Raw genomic sequence first — 13,340 nt, 5'->3', positions numbered from 1 at the left:
GCAGACGCTTTGACTGATAGAATCGACTGCCCCACTTTGCTCCGTGAAATCAACATCAATGTTCGTCCTCGAGCTCTCCGCAATAACGCTTTTCTTCGACTTCCTTTACGCCGCACTAACTACGGGATAAACGGTGCGATTATCGGCTTACAACGGTCATTCAATCGAGTGTCATCTGAGTTCGACTTCAATCTTTCACGGCATAAAACAAGGACCATATTCTTACATAGTATTAGAATTAATCATTAGGACCACATCGTGTCTGTTGATTTTACAATAAATAAATAAATAAATAAATGAATACGACTTACTTTACTATGGGGTGCCTTTTCAAAATTTACCCTCTGAGAGAGTGATAAGTTTTTGATCGTGAATATCTATTGTTGTATCTAATGAATCAACATAATTCTTGCGATATGCCGACATGGAAATATGATCACAATTTTATGATAAAATTTTCAGTTTTGTGACATAGTCTCAAATAATTCAAAATTAAACTTTTCTGAAATGTTTGGTATAAACGAGTATCAAAGAGGATAATTCATAAAGCGCGTTTGCCTTTCTCGTATTTTTGAAGCTCATAGCTCAGTGATCTGCGAAAGGATTTATATAATCTAACTACCAATAGAATCGAAATTTTTCAATTTAAACGTGTATAGCAAAAGCATTGAAGTATTTCAATAGTACACTATTGAAAAACCTGTCTCATTTGCTCCATGTCAACACCAGCCAATCAGAACGCGTTCTAAAGAAGAGAACAAAATATCTGCTGCTGTACAACAAATCGTCCGGGAAAAATGTTCCGAAAAGTAGTGAATATCGCAGTGAGTTCCTCAATTTGGTCCTTGTGAATGCTAGAAACGAATCCCTACAACATATTGATAGTTTCTTTCAATGAATTATGCAAATCCGAAATAAAATAATCGACATTAAAATTCTGTATGCGGCTATTTTTATAGCCGTTAGGACCGCCCAATAATGAAAAAAGCTACAAACGAAATCACATAAAAGGAAATCTCTTAACAAAAATTCAATCAGTTTGGATTCAATCGCCACTGCGAGCAGATGTGTTTTGTGTCGTCTGCACGCTTTCGACAAGAGAGATTACGTCACAGCTGCCAGTCATTAGCATTGGGAAAAAAACAACGGTGGAGAGCATTGCACAATATCAGCCGTTCTAATGGCTCTAAAAGTTTTCTAAAGAACTATTAGGATTTGTTGTTCGCAAATCGTAGGGAAATATCCTCAGCTTACGGCAAATCAAGAACAGTTTGCTTAGATTTGTGCACTTTTCGCTGTGTGAAATTCACAGTAATCGAGATCAAGTGAAGCCTTTTTTTGCGAAAAATGTTCCAGAGTTTAATGTCGTAGAGAATTACGCAATTTGACTCTTCTGAATGCTGGAAACGAATCCCTACAGCATATTGATAGTTTCTTTCAATAAAATATGCAAATCCGAAATGAAATAATCGACATTAAAATTCTGTATGCGGCTATTTTTATAGCATTTAGGACCGCCCATTAGTGAAAAAGCTACAAACGAAATCAGGTAGAAACAAGCCTCTCAACAAAACTTGAATCAGTTTGGATTGTATCGCCCCTGCGAGCAGATGTGTTTTGTGTCGTCTGCACAGCTAGTTTCGCTTTCGACAAGAGAGATTACGTCACAGCTGCCAGTCATTAGCATCAGGGCTTGCATATTGAAGCAACGAATATGAACGAAAGGGTTTCACCATCTGTGCTATTCACACACATTCGTATGTCAGGTAGAATTCACAGCGCAACCCAAGCCAGGAGAGCTGCTTCGTTCGTTCATTAGTTCATGAATATGCCCGCTTGCTGAGACCTATGCTTCATGAGGTTAGCATTTGATGAATGGTTCTCATATTGTAGATGCCTATGAGGAAACTAGTTTCATAACTTTTAGTTCCGATGAATATTAATTTAAAGAACATTGCTTTTAGTGTTTCTAGGATATATACACAGTGTAAACTGCCAAGAAACAAATTGATCGTTTTGAAAATGGGCTCAAATGCAAAACTTCTGCTATAAAATGTTTAAAGTCTGTTTGAAATGTGATCAAATTTGGTCTTGGAATGCGAACATTATGTTAAAAATGATTTCTGTAAACCTACTTTTTAAAAATAAACCGTAAACATTGCCTATATGACGTTGCTTCGCGTCTTGTAGCACACCGTGAGGCAAGGTCTTCTTTCTCGTACAATACTAACGAGAGTGAACCCTTCATTTCATAACATTGTCATGGATTGCTTGGTTCATGTGTTAACTGAGAGTGAGAGCACAGACAATTTACTTGGCAAGAGGAATTGGTCTGCTCAGTAGCATATACTCTCACGCATCCAGTTTCTCTCTAATATAGGTCTCTCATTCAGCTATGTCAAGCAAAGTGTTCACAGCAGATATTTTTTGTTGCTTCGTTCGTTTGAGGATTCACAATACAAGCCCTGATTAGCATTGGAAAAAAACAACGGTGGAGAGCATTGCACAATATCAGCCGTTCTAATGGCTCTAAAAGTTTTCTAAAGAACTATTAGGATTTGTTGTTTGCAAATCGTAGGGAAATTAGAAATACAGTGAAAATAAAGTGTTGGAAAAAATATTCAAAGCAAACCATGTCTCGACTTGTATAAAGTAGCTTGAGTTGTACACAGTTGACTGGAAATTTGGATCGCAGGGCATCTATTCTGACCGACGTGTTGAAAACGTGTACAAATGAATTAATAACGGAAAAGTACGTTGGTTCGAACAGCTAAAAAGTTAGTATTCAATAGACCTCTTACAGTTAAAACGGGAGAGGGATAAACAGTACAAGAGGTTCTGTAGAACTAACAATGATAGTCACTGGAGTAGATATACACAAGCACGAAATATTTATTCACTGACCCTGAAGAAGACTAGATATGAATACATACAGAGGAAGATCGATCAAAATCAACAAAACAGCAGAGAGTTGTTGAAAATTCTCAAACAGCTTATCAAGTCTACACATAGTGCATCGAAAAGCATAGCTTTTAATGGTATAGAAGAACATACAAAACAAATCATATCTGAAAAGTTCAACAGTTATTTCATAAATAGTGTTCAACAGATCAATCAAAGTATTGAATTGGTAGGTGAACCTGTTGAAATAACACAGCCGATGAATAACTATTGTAGACTTAATGAATTTCAATCAATTACTTTCGAACAATTGAAAAATATTTGTTTTAATTTGGTAAAATCGACTGGTATTGACAATGTAAACTCAAAATTGATACAGGATTGCTTTCATGTTATCGGACACGATCTACTGGATTTGGTAAACGATTCGTTGTACACGGTGCGCGTTCCAAAAGTGTGGAAATAATCTCTGGTTGTCCCTATCCCCAAGGTTACTAGAACGGATAAAGCCGAGGAGTACCGTCCCAGTATCATGTTGCATACGCTGGAAATAATCCTGGAACTTGTTAAAGATCAGCTGATTAACTATTTGAACTCTAACAGTTTGCTAATACCGGAACAATCGGGATATCGTAGGGGTCATTCTTGTGAAACCGCTTTGAACCTAGTATTGGTAAAATGGAAGGAGAAAATCGAAGCAAAAGAGAGTATTTTTGTTGTGTTCTTGGATCTGAAGAGAGCCTTTGAAACAATTTATAGACCTTTATTGTTGCAGACTTTGCGTCGTTTTGGCATCGGGGGAATGGCATATGAATGGTTTGGACACTATTTATGTGGTAGATCTCAAAAAACTGTTTTTGAGGATGATGTGTCTAGTTCCCTCGGTAATTCACTTAGTGTCCCTCCGGGAAGTGTCCTATCCTATTTATTATGTATATTAATGATATGAAGCGAGTCTTACGTTTCTGTGATATAAATTTGTTTGCTGACGATACTGTTCTGGTCATTAAGGCTAAAGATTTCAATGGAGCTGTTGCGCATTTAAACGAGGATCTAAGTTCGCGGGTTAAAATTTAAGCAATGTCGCAAAAACTAATTATATTGTTATTTCTTCAGTTAGCACCGGTCATGACGAAAATGTGAAAATTGATGATGAAACTATTGATCGCGTTAGAGAAATGAAGTATGTTGGAGTCATAATTGATGAAAAGTTAACATTCAATTCTCATATTAATAACGTCATCAAGAAGATTTTCTAAAAGTACGGTATATTGTATCGTTTGAGAAATGACCTATCGATCCATAGTAAGATTGTTTTGTATAAAACAGTCATTTCACCACACATTGAATTTTGCCCATCCATTCTGTTTCTTGCTAAAATGTAGTAGATTTACCTCCTCAGATTTTCTACGGAACGCATTACAATGGCTTTCAGTAAAACAGAGAATTTACTACTTAACCATGGTATTTATTTTCAAGATCTTAAACGGCATGCTGCCTCGATATTTGTGTAATCGAATTGAAAGAGGAACTGATTTGCATAGGTACAATACTAGAAACGCATCTGATGCTAGAACACCAAGCTTTCTGTAAGCCAGATCGCAAAACTCATTATTGTACAAGGGGATAAGTTTTTTTAATTCGATGCCAAAAGAAATCAAACGCGCAACGACATTGGTGGAGTTTAAAAAATTATGTATTTCATACATAAAGTCCGCTTTGTAAGCAAATATTTAGTTAGTTCAATTTTTTTAGATTTTTTATTTTTTTTAGGAAACGAAGATTGTATTTTCTTTTTGTTTATATATATGATTGTGAGACGTATTAAGTTACTATGTTCGGTATGATGATGGATTTTTAGTTTGTTTGAGAGTTAAAAATAATTAGCAGTTTACAAGCGTTTGAGCCTCGCGCGCGAATCACGTAGTGACTATTTGGAAAGCAAATAGGACTGGCCGAAGAGCCTTACGCAATCAGTGTGTTAAGTTTGCCCTTGACCTTGATCGCAAAGTTTGATTAATAATTTAAGGAATACATTCGGAAAACTAATTGAGATCGACAATTGTTGATGGAATTGGGCTTGGCTCTGGTCATCCGCAGTCTCGTTACTCCATCGTAGCTGATGTGTGTAGCGATGAACTGGCAGGAAGGCCAGGTGAATTACTGTCTGATACTGGTAAAGAGATCGGGTTCGACTTCTGATGTGATCAATGATCTTCCCGGGTTGGAAATTTTCTTGATTAACCCTGGATAGTAAATCCGAAATATTTGAATGTTATTTTGCGGTCAGTCGTTCTATTGAAGAAGAATCTATACCTGCTAGATTAATAAGATCGCTTTCTTTTGTTTACTGGTTAATATATGTGCAAAAATATTAATTATCAGTTAGGTAACTCGTTCTGCTCACACCTTTGTAGGGGTATGAGGTGGGACCATCATCATCATCATCATCATCATCTATCTATCAACTATTTACTATCGGTACACCCCATGTGTTATATGTGTTATGTAAAAGTTGGTTTCTCTCCGTTTGTCAACACAGATCAGCTGCTTTCAGGTATACCTGATTTTATCAGGCTTTGTAGAATATTTGAAAATGAATCATAGCTATCAATTATGGGATTACGTTGATGATATATTTAACCTTTTTAACGATGTTTGAAGGCAAAAATTTATTAATTATTGGTTTGTGGTATATACATAGCTGTAGTATTTATTCTTTTAATTTGTTTTTCGCACGGAATGTTCAAAAAGTTAATTATCGGGCCCGATGTAAAATCATTTTTCAAATGTCATGTGGGCTATTTTTGATTGTGATGGTGATTTTCACTCGAAATTAAGTGACGGCAGGACAGAAGCAAGTGAATATCGTAACAAAACATGTGTTCGATTTTGTATTGCGTTGGAGAATGAGAAGTAGACACAATTCTGTACATAGTTTTGGCAATATGTGATGTGATGTGATGTGAAGTGAAGCCACCATCAGTTCAAGGACTTGCCAGTGGATGCGGGTAGACTTACAGTAGCCCCGATATGACTCATCCATTCACCTTCTTACTATAGCTGTTACCGAAAAGCGAACAAAAAGGGTTGGGCGGATACGTAAGTAGAGTCACTTACTCGTATTCCGCGGGAATAAAAGATGCTATTCCAACCATAATATCCAGTGCATGGATGAAGCATATCGCTATACATGCTTGAACCCGCCTGATGGTTTGTTTGAGAAGGGCGCGTCAGACTCATTTCAAACCTTCAGAAGGAAACAAGTTTCCTTCAAGTGACTTGGGCTGGCTATCCACAATCCCTCGTCCAGTCATCAATTCGTCCGATGCCCTGATGCTCCCTCCCCTTTACGCCCCCGTGCAAAATGTTTTATATTGATAAATACAATGAAACATAGTGTAATGAAATAAATATAACATAAAATGATATAATAGATTACAAAATAATATAATACAATGTCATACAATATAATATAATATATTATAAAAAATGATATAAAATAACAGTCAATGTAGAGAGTCAGTTATGATCTTCTATCTTCGCAATACTGTAGGAAGTAGAATATTTCTATTCTAATAACAATAATAATATCCACATCTATAAAAATAATATATGTTATTATTATTGATGACAAATTAATAATAATAACAATAAATATTATAATGAAAATAATAATAAAAAACAATATAATATAGCACAATGAAATATATGAATGAATAAAATGATATGTTGCGTTATGCTATGATATTATATTACTTGAATTTATATGTCATTTCTCATCCTCTCATTCTGCCATCAACGCATTCCATCGACCTTTTGTCACCACAGACACACGGGTAGGCATGAAACAGGAACCAGTGAGGACCAAGCTCACCTTGTGACGACCTTGATATTTAGTTGAAAGTTACTTTAAAAATGATAACTTATAAGGAAAACAAATTTATATTTTGCGCAGAGGTACGTAGCACTACTCATAATAAACCCTACAATATAATATAATATAATACAACATAATGCGATACAATATAACATAACATAATAGAAATATAATATAACATAATATATTAAAATATAATATAATATAATACAATATAATATGATATAATGCAATGCAGTATAATACCATACAACATAGTATTTAATAACATAAAATAGTGTAAGACGATAATATATGAAATAATATGCTATGATACAATATAACAGGTAATGTCGCAGTGTAAGTTACGCTCTTCTAATAATAATAATAATAATAATAATAATAAAAATAATAAAAATACATGATGTAATAAACAACACAATTTTATGTTGTAATATACTATGATAAACACTGCACTTTAGGATGGGCTTCAACCTACAAGCCATTTCGCACCCTCTCATTCTGCTACTAACGCAGAAGGCGATAGCACCCAGTCGACGCCGTTCTATTGACCAAATGTCATCATAGACGCTCGGGGAGGCATGAGATAGGGACTTGTGAGGACTTAGTTATCTCACCATTTGACGACCTGTACATAGTTTTGGCAATATGTACGAAATCTGTATCCTGCATAAAATCCTCATGGATATATACAAAAGAGTACATTACAGATAATTCTGTATGAATGGCAATTCTGTTGGTAAACGAAAAACTAAACAGTCTAGATCAGAGATTTATACAGATTTATCTGTATTCTACAGATTTTTACATGCGCATACAGATTTCATACAGAATACAGATTTTATACAGAAATCAGATACAGATACATACAGATCAGAAAATTATATCATTGTGTGGGTATTTGATGATCTATACTGAATTACTGTGACATTAAAAGTTCAAACAGCCTATGAGAATATAGGAACATTTGTTTGAGCCTGTTTGTGAAAATCGATCAAATCATATCTAGAAAAATTGAGTGAGTCTCGTTTTAAACTTTTTGACCACTATTTCCGGTACTTCTAGAACCGGGAACTTAGAACCATTATAGCCGAAGTCGGTCCGTTTAGAAAATTACTAATATAGCCTACAAATTTGACTTAAGTTTTAAGCCAAATCTAGAAGAGTTTCACTCTTTTTTGTATCGTCGCTCTAAATGACGGTGTGAAATTGAATAACAACCTGGGGGCTACGAGATTTTTAATTCTATAAGTTACAATATTTGACACATACTCACACAAATACACACAGATACATACATTGCTCAGCTCGATAAACTGTTTCAAATGATATAGAACACTTAGCCCTCAAGGCCAATTTTCACTAGTCAATTTTTCAAGTGGTTGCATAAACTTTCTATATGAGAATGGTAATAAGTGTACTTTTATAGAAAAGTATCGTTATCATGATCTTGTAATAACACGAACAAGTAGAAATTGAATAAACGAATAAGAAATTTACATTTTTTCACCAGAAAAATAATTTAATTTAATTTTAATGTGGCAACTCTGCACACTATACGAAATTGAACAAAACACGCTGCGAACGGAGCAAAGCGCACGTACCGACGCGTACTAGTTTTGGTTCGTTATTTTGAATGACGATTTGAATGTTTTGATACTCATCGCCGTATAATTCCAGGAAGTCGGATCAGGACCAAATTGCACAGTGTGTTTAAAGACATTGAGGGCTTTAATTTGAATCGTGACAATCGGTTTAACCGTTGCTGAGAAATCGAAGTGAGTCCCGTTTTTGGAGATTTTCTTCACTATTATCGGTGCTTTTAGAAGTGGAAACCGGATACTAGTAGTCCCATAGTAGTTTTATATATTCACTAACTAACAAGATCTGCCAACTAGATGAATTTATCAATAAATTTTATAAAAATATGCACCTCGTTTCGCCATCGTTGTGAAAAAATACACCTGAAATTGAAAATTTTCACTAATTGCACTGTAATTTTCACTAATTGCACTGTAATTTTCACTAATTGCACTGTAATTTTCACTAATTGCACTGTAATGTCGGATCTGGATCAACTGTTCAAGGACATTTTAAAGAATTTTACAGGCCTTTTATTTGTTTCTCAGTTTGTTGAAATCGGTTGAGAAATTTCCGTTAATATTGAGTGCAATTTTTTTTAAAATTTGCTCATATTTCCTTGTACTGCCGGAACCAAAAGTCAGATCCAAATGAAATTCAAAAACAATTGTATGAGGCCATCAGACATTTCACACCTCTCTCTTCACAGACCTCTGAGAAACGTGAGTGAATATTTTGATTTTGTAATTGAGGAACCGGAAGTCGGATCTAAATAAAACTCAGGAACGTTGTACAGGACCTTAGTACCTTTCATTTGAATCTAACTTAGTGAAAATCGGTTCAGCCATCTCTGAGAAAATTGAGTGACATTTTTTTGTCACACACACACACATTTTGTGATCTCGACGAACTGAATCGAATGGTGTACGACACTTGGCCCTCCGGGCCACAGTTTTGAGGTCGGTTTTCACAGCGATTGCATAGCCTTTCTATGAGAAAGGCAAAAACTATTACAGTTTTAAACATCAAAAATAAATATTGTTATAATGTGCGATATGAGCTCTATAAACAATGTCAGTAACTTAATAAATAACTAATACATGTTAATAACTTATCAAATATTTTATTGTGCAGGAATGGAACAATAGATTTGTTGATGGCAGATTCACCAATACTGGATTATTATAGAGCAACGGATCTCGGATGTACTCTACAAAGAGTAGGTGATACTTACGTCGATGATTCATACGCGATCGGAATGAACAAAGGGTTGGTCACATAATCTATTAAAATTATAATTGCAATCAACGGTTTTTTAGGTTTCCTCTTAAAGAGACAATCTCTGCACTGATTTCAAAATATTCGAGTGATGGGACTTTAGATATTCTGACTGAAAAATGGTATGGGTCGCTAGCATGCTTTAAACTGGACCGTGACATAGGTCAACCGAAGCCTTTGGGGGTTAGGGCTGTTGCCGGAGTTTTCCTGCTGTTAGGGTTTGGTATGATTTTGGGACTACTGATACTTGTTTTCGAACATGTATTTTATAAGTATGCGTTACCAGTTTTAAGACACCAACCAAAGAATACTGTCTGGAAAAGCAGAAACATAATGTTTTTTAGTCAGAAATTGTATAGATTTATAAACTATGTTGAACTAGTTTCACCTCATCATTCTGCTAAAGAGCTAGTTCATACTATTCGACAAGGACAAATAACTAGTTTGTTCCAGAAAAGTATCAAAAGGGTAACTTGAATCACTATCTGGTCTTAGCCTCTCAAAGCATAAATTCTATTTATTTTAGAAGGAAGATGAACAAAGGCGTCGGCGTAAAAGTAAGGCTAAGTTTTACGATATGATTCAGGAGATAAGAAGGTAAATACAATAAACATGAATTTATGTAATGGTATATATAAACGAATATTTCTATATATATATATATATATATATATATATATATATATATATATATATATATATATATATATATATATATATATATATATATATATATATATATATATATATATATATATATATATATATATATATATATATATATATATATAGAGAGAGAGAGAGAGAGAGAGAGAGAGAGAGAGAGCCCAAATCCTCTGGTAGAAGGTTTAAGTTAAGTTACTAGAAGATTTCTGCTTGCTTAAATGACCCTCTGTCACGTCTCACTTTTCCGTTCTATATTTTCACATCCTTGCTCTCCCTTGAGTACTATCATTCTATAATTTTCATTGTCTGTTTCTACAAAAAAAATTATCTCTGGTTAGGAGAATATCGCAAAAAAAAAGAAACATTGACTACTACACTTAGTCGTTCAAAAAGAAAAAGAGTAAAAATTAACATGATGGGTTTCCATCGGGGTAGCGATGAATGGAGCGCTACTGAACGCCGCTTACAACCTAGGCTAAACAGTCAACACGCTGTGACTCTGGGCACATAAGCAATAGTTCGCACAAACCTTCGATTCCGATATTCAACTAGTCGTATAGAGATAAAGAAACTACAAGAATCAGCCCCATGGGGTTGTTCGAGCCGTTGATGTGGAACAAGGCAACCAAAATTTCTAATGATCTACAATCAAAAAGTTCAATCAATCCGAACCAACACCGAACATCATTTGTCTTGATTTGCATTTGTTTTATGACCGACGAAATTACACCATTATCCCAAATATATGCAATTATATCTTTGTACATACTTGCGATTTCGATAATTAAGCTTCTCTTCGCCAAGATTGTGTTCAAGTTTTTTATGCAAGCAGTTTTTTAGCGTTAAGTTTCTCTACCATTCTGCGATTTCGGTTGAAGCGATAAACTATTTCTCATTATCAATCGAGTTCATCTAATATAAATTAGAAATTAATCTTACGCACTCAAAATTTATCCAGAGGTAGTTGTCAATTTCTCATGGGAAAACGACATAACATGGAATTCCGAGCTTGCATGACACAAGATCAGAGCATACCAATTAAGGGCTGAGGCCAGTGTGTTTTAGGACGTTTTAAAGGGCTATTTTCACGCTTCAAATCTGATTTTCTCAAAAACGGTGAAGAATATAAAAAAACCCAACAGACAATCTCTTAGAAATTTAGTTTAGATTATTCTGTGAACATTTCAGAATGATTGTTTGACTTTAGCGGTCGGGAAAATCTTTTTTCTGAAGGAAGAGTTGCATAGCTGAAAACGGCAACTTTCAACTTGTTCATTGAATATCTCGCCTTCAAAAGCATGGATCAAAAATCTATCCTGACAATGTCTAGATAATTTAGTTTAGATGCGATTAGTGCATAAAAACATATATGTTGTCGCGATAAAAATTAAGTGAATGTTATTTTTGTAAATGTAAGTCGATTTGTATGTCGGCGCCATTTTAGTTCCCTGTTAACGTAACGAAACATGAGAGAGAAATAAAATCGGCTCATCAAGGCTGCCAAACAAGCGATAGCTTTATTCGATTTTATGTGATGTAGTCAAACTTGTTACCGAAAATATCATAACTTTCTTGGCCACCCGGGCACATCGAGAGTCATTTTACACATTTACGAGAGAGCATGAAGAGAAATGTAATACGCACAGCGAGCGACACGGTTTTACGCTAACAACTAGCAGCAGCCCTTGAAGCTTCAAATCGTTTTATAGCACGTTTTTGTCTTGCTGTCTAGCAACAACCTACCTACCATGCTAAGAATAGGACTGAAACGTTAGCTTTAATTTCGCTTCTATTTATAGATTCGCGTGCTTCCAACAGCTTTGCTTTTGCATCGATTGACCAATCAGAGCGATGCTCTCTCTTTGATACATCGCTTACTCCTTCAAAACCGTCGACTATGGCAGGGAAATCCGGTATGCTGGCGATTTTTTGCAGACAAAATAGGACACTGCTAGCTATTAATCAACATTTCAATGATATACAATTCAAAATACATGGCTATGAACATTCAAATCGATACGTAGAAATATTTCCTATCAAATGATGAAATAATATTAATAATTGATATAAAACAGACTGTTCTGTAAGTGTTTAAAACCTGACCACATTTCTACGTGTAGTTTGTGATTTGCACCCCTAATAAAGATGTGTTCCACATCAAAAAAACATCCATGCAGTGAAGAACTCATTGTGTGTGAGAATGCCGTCGCAAGTAGAAAGTGACAACTTCTGGTAACTTTTGTTTTGCCGGTTCGGATAGTAAATGGTAAAAGACCTTTATCACTACTTTCCGACATACCAGAGGCTTGGGCGATTCGCATTGTTCAGATGCCTAAGCTCAACTCCTCTGGTAGAAGGTAAAAGTTAAGTTACTAGAAGATTTCTGCTTGCTTAAATGACCCTCTGTCACGTCTCACTTTTCCGTTCTATATTTTCACATCCTTGCTCTCCCTTGAGTACTATCATTCTATAATTTTCATTGTCTGTTTCTACAAAAAAAATCTCTGGTTAGGAGAATATCGCACAAAGAAAAAAGAAAAATTGACTACTAAACTTAGTCGTTAAAAAAGAAAAAGAGTTTAATTTGCAAAAATCGGTTGAGTTGTTCCAGAGGTAATAGAGTGTAAACTTTTTCTCAAATATTCACATATTCACACAGAGACATTTGCTCAGTTCGTCGAGCTGAGTCGAATGGTATATGACATTCGGCCCTCCGAGCCTCGGTTAAAAAGTTGATTTTCACAGTGATTGCATAGCCTATGAGAAAGGCAAAAACAGCACTCATTCATCACACCATCAACGAAGGACACAATTTTGTATTGGAGAAAACAAAGATCATAGATCGATCTTTGCCATCTACAGCTTTGCCTCTGTTGGAAATGAGTCATATTTCCAATACTACCAAAACAGTTAATCATCGCACCGATGTACAAGGCCTCAACACTACTTACGCTGGTATTCTACATTCTATCAAATCCATCAAATACGATAAGAAATGACAACTCTCCGGACTGCTCGTATCTTCAGAAATCTA

General features: G+C 35.1%; 1 protein-coding gene across 12 annotated transcripts in view; it reads left to right on the top strand.

Annotated features, from left to right (window-relative positions):
• Positions 1 to 13,340, top strand: part of LOC131434603 (glutamate receptor ionotropic, NMDA 3A-like) — a 646,413-nt gene that overhangs the window by 609,828 nt on the left and 23,245 nt on the right. For 11 of the 12 annotated variants that reach the window (XM_058601472.1, XM_058601471.1, XM_058601470.1 and 8 more), the window contains 3 exons: positions 9,497 to 9,631; positions 9,682 to 10,108; positions 10,167 to 10,237. The exons of the other annotated variant lie outside the window; for it this stretch is intronic. In XM_058601472.1, coding sequence (XP_058457455.1) covers positions 9,497 to 9,631; positions 9,682 to 10,108; positions 10,167 to 10,237 — 633 coding nt within the window. The remainder of the gene's footprint in view (positions 1 to 9,496; positions 9,632 to 9,681; positions 10,109 to 10,166; positions 10,238 to 13,340) is intronic. 12 annotated transcript variants of the gene reach the window in all.

The sequence above is a fragment of the Malaya genurostris genome, chromosome 3 (genome assembly GCF_030247185.1).
Source record: "Malaya genurostris strain Urasoe2022 chromosome 3, Malgen_1.1, whole genome shotgun sequence".
Lineage (NCBI taxonomy): Eukaryota > Metazoa > Arthropoda > Insecta > Diptera > Culicidae > Malaya > Malaya genurostris.
This window is presented reverse-complemented; position numbering and strand designations above follow the sequence as displayed.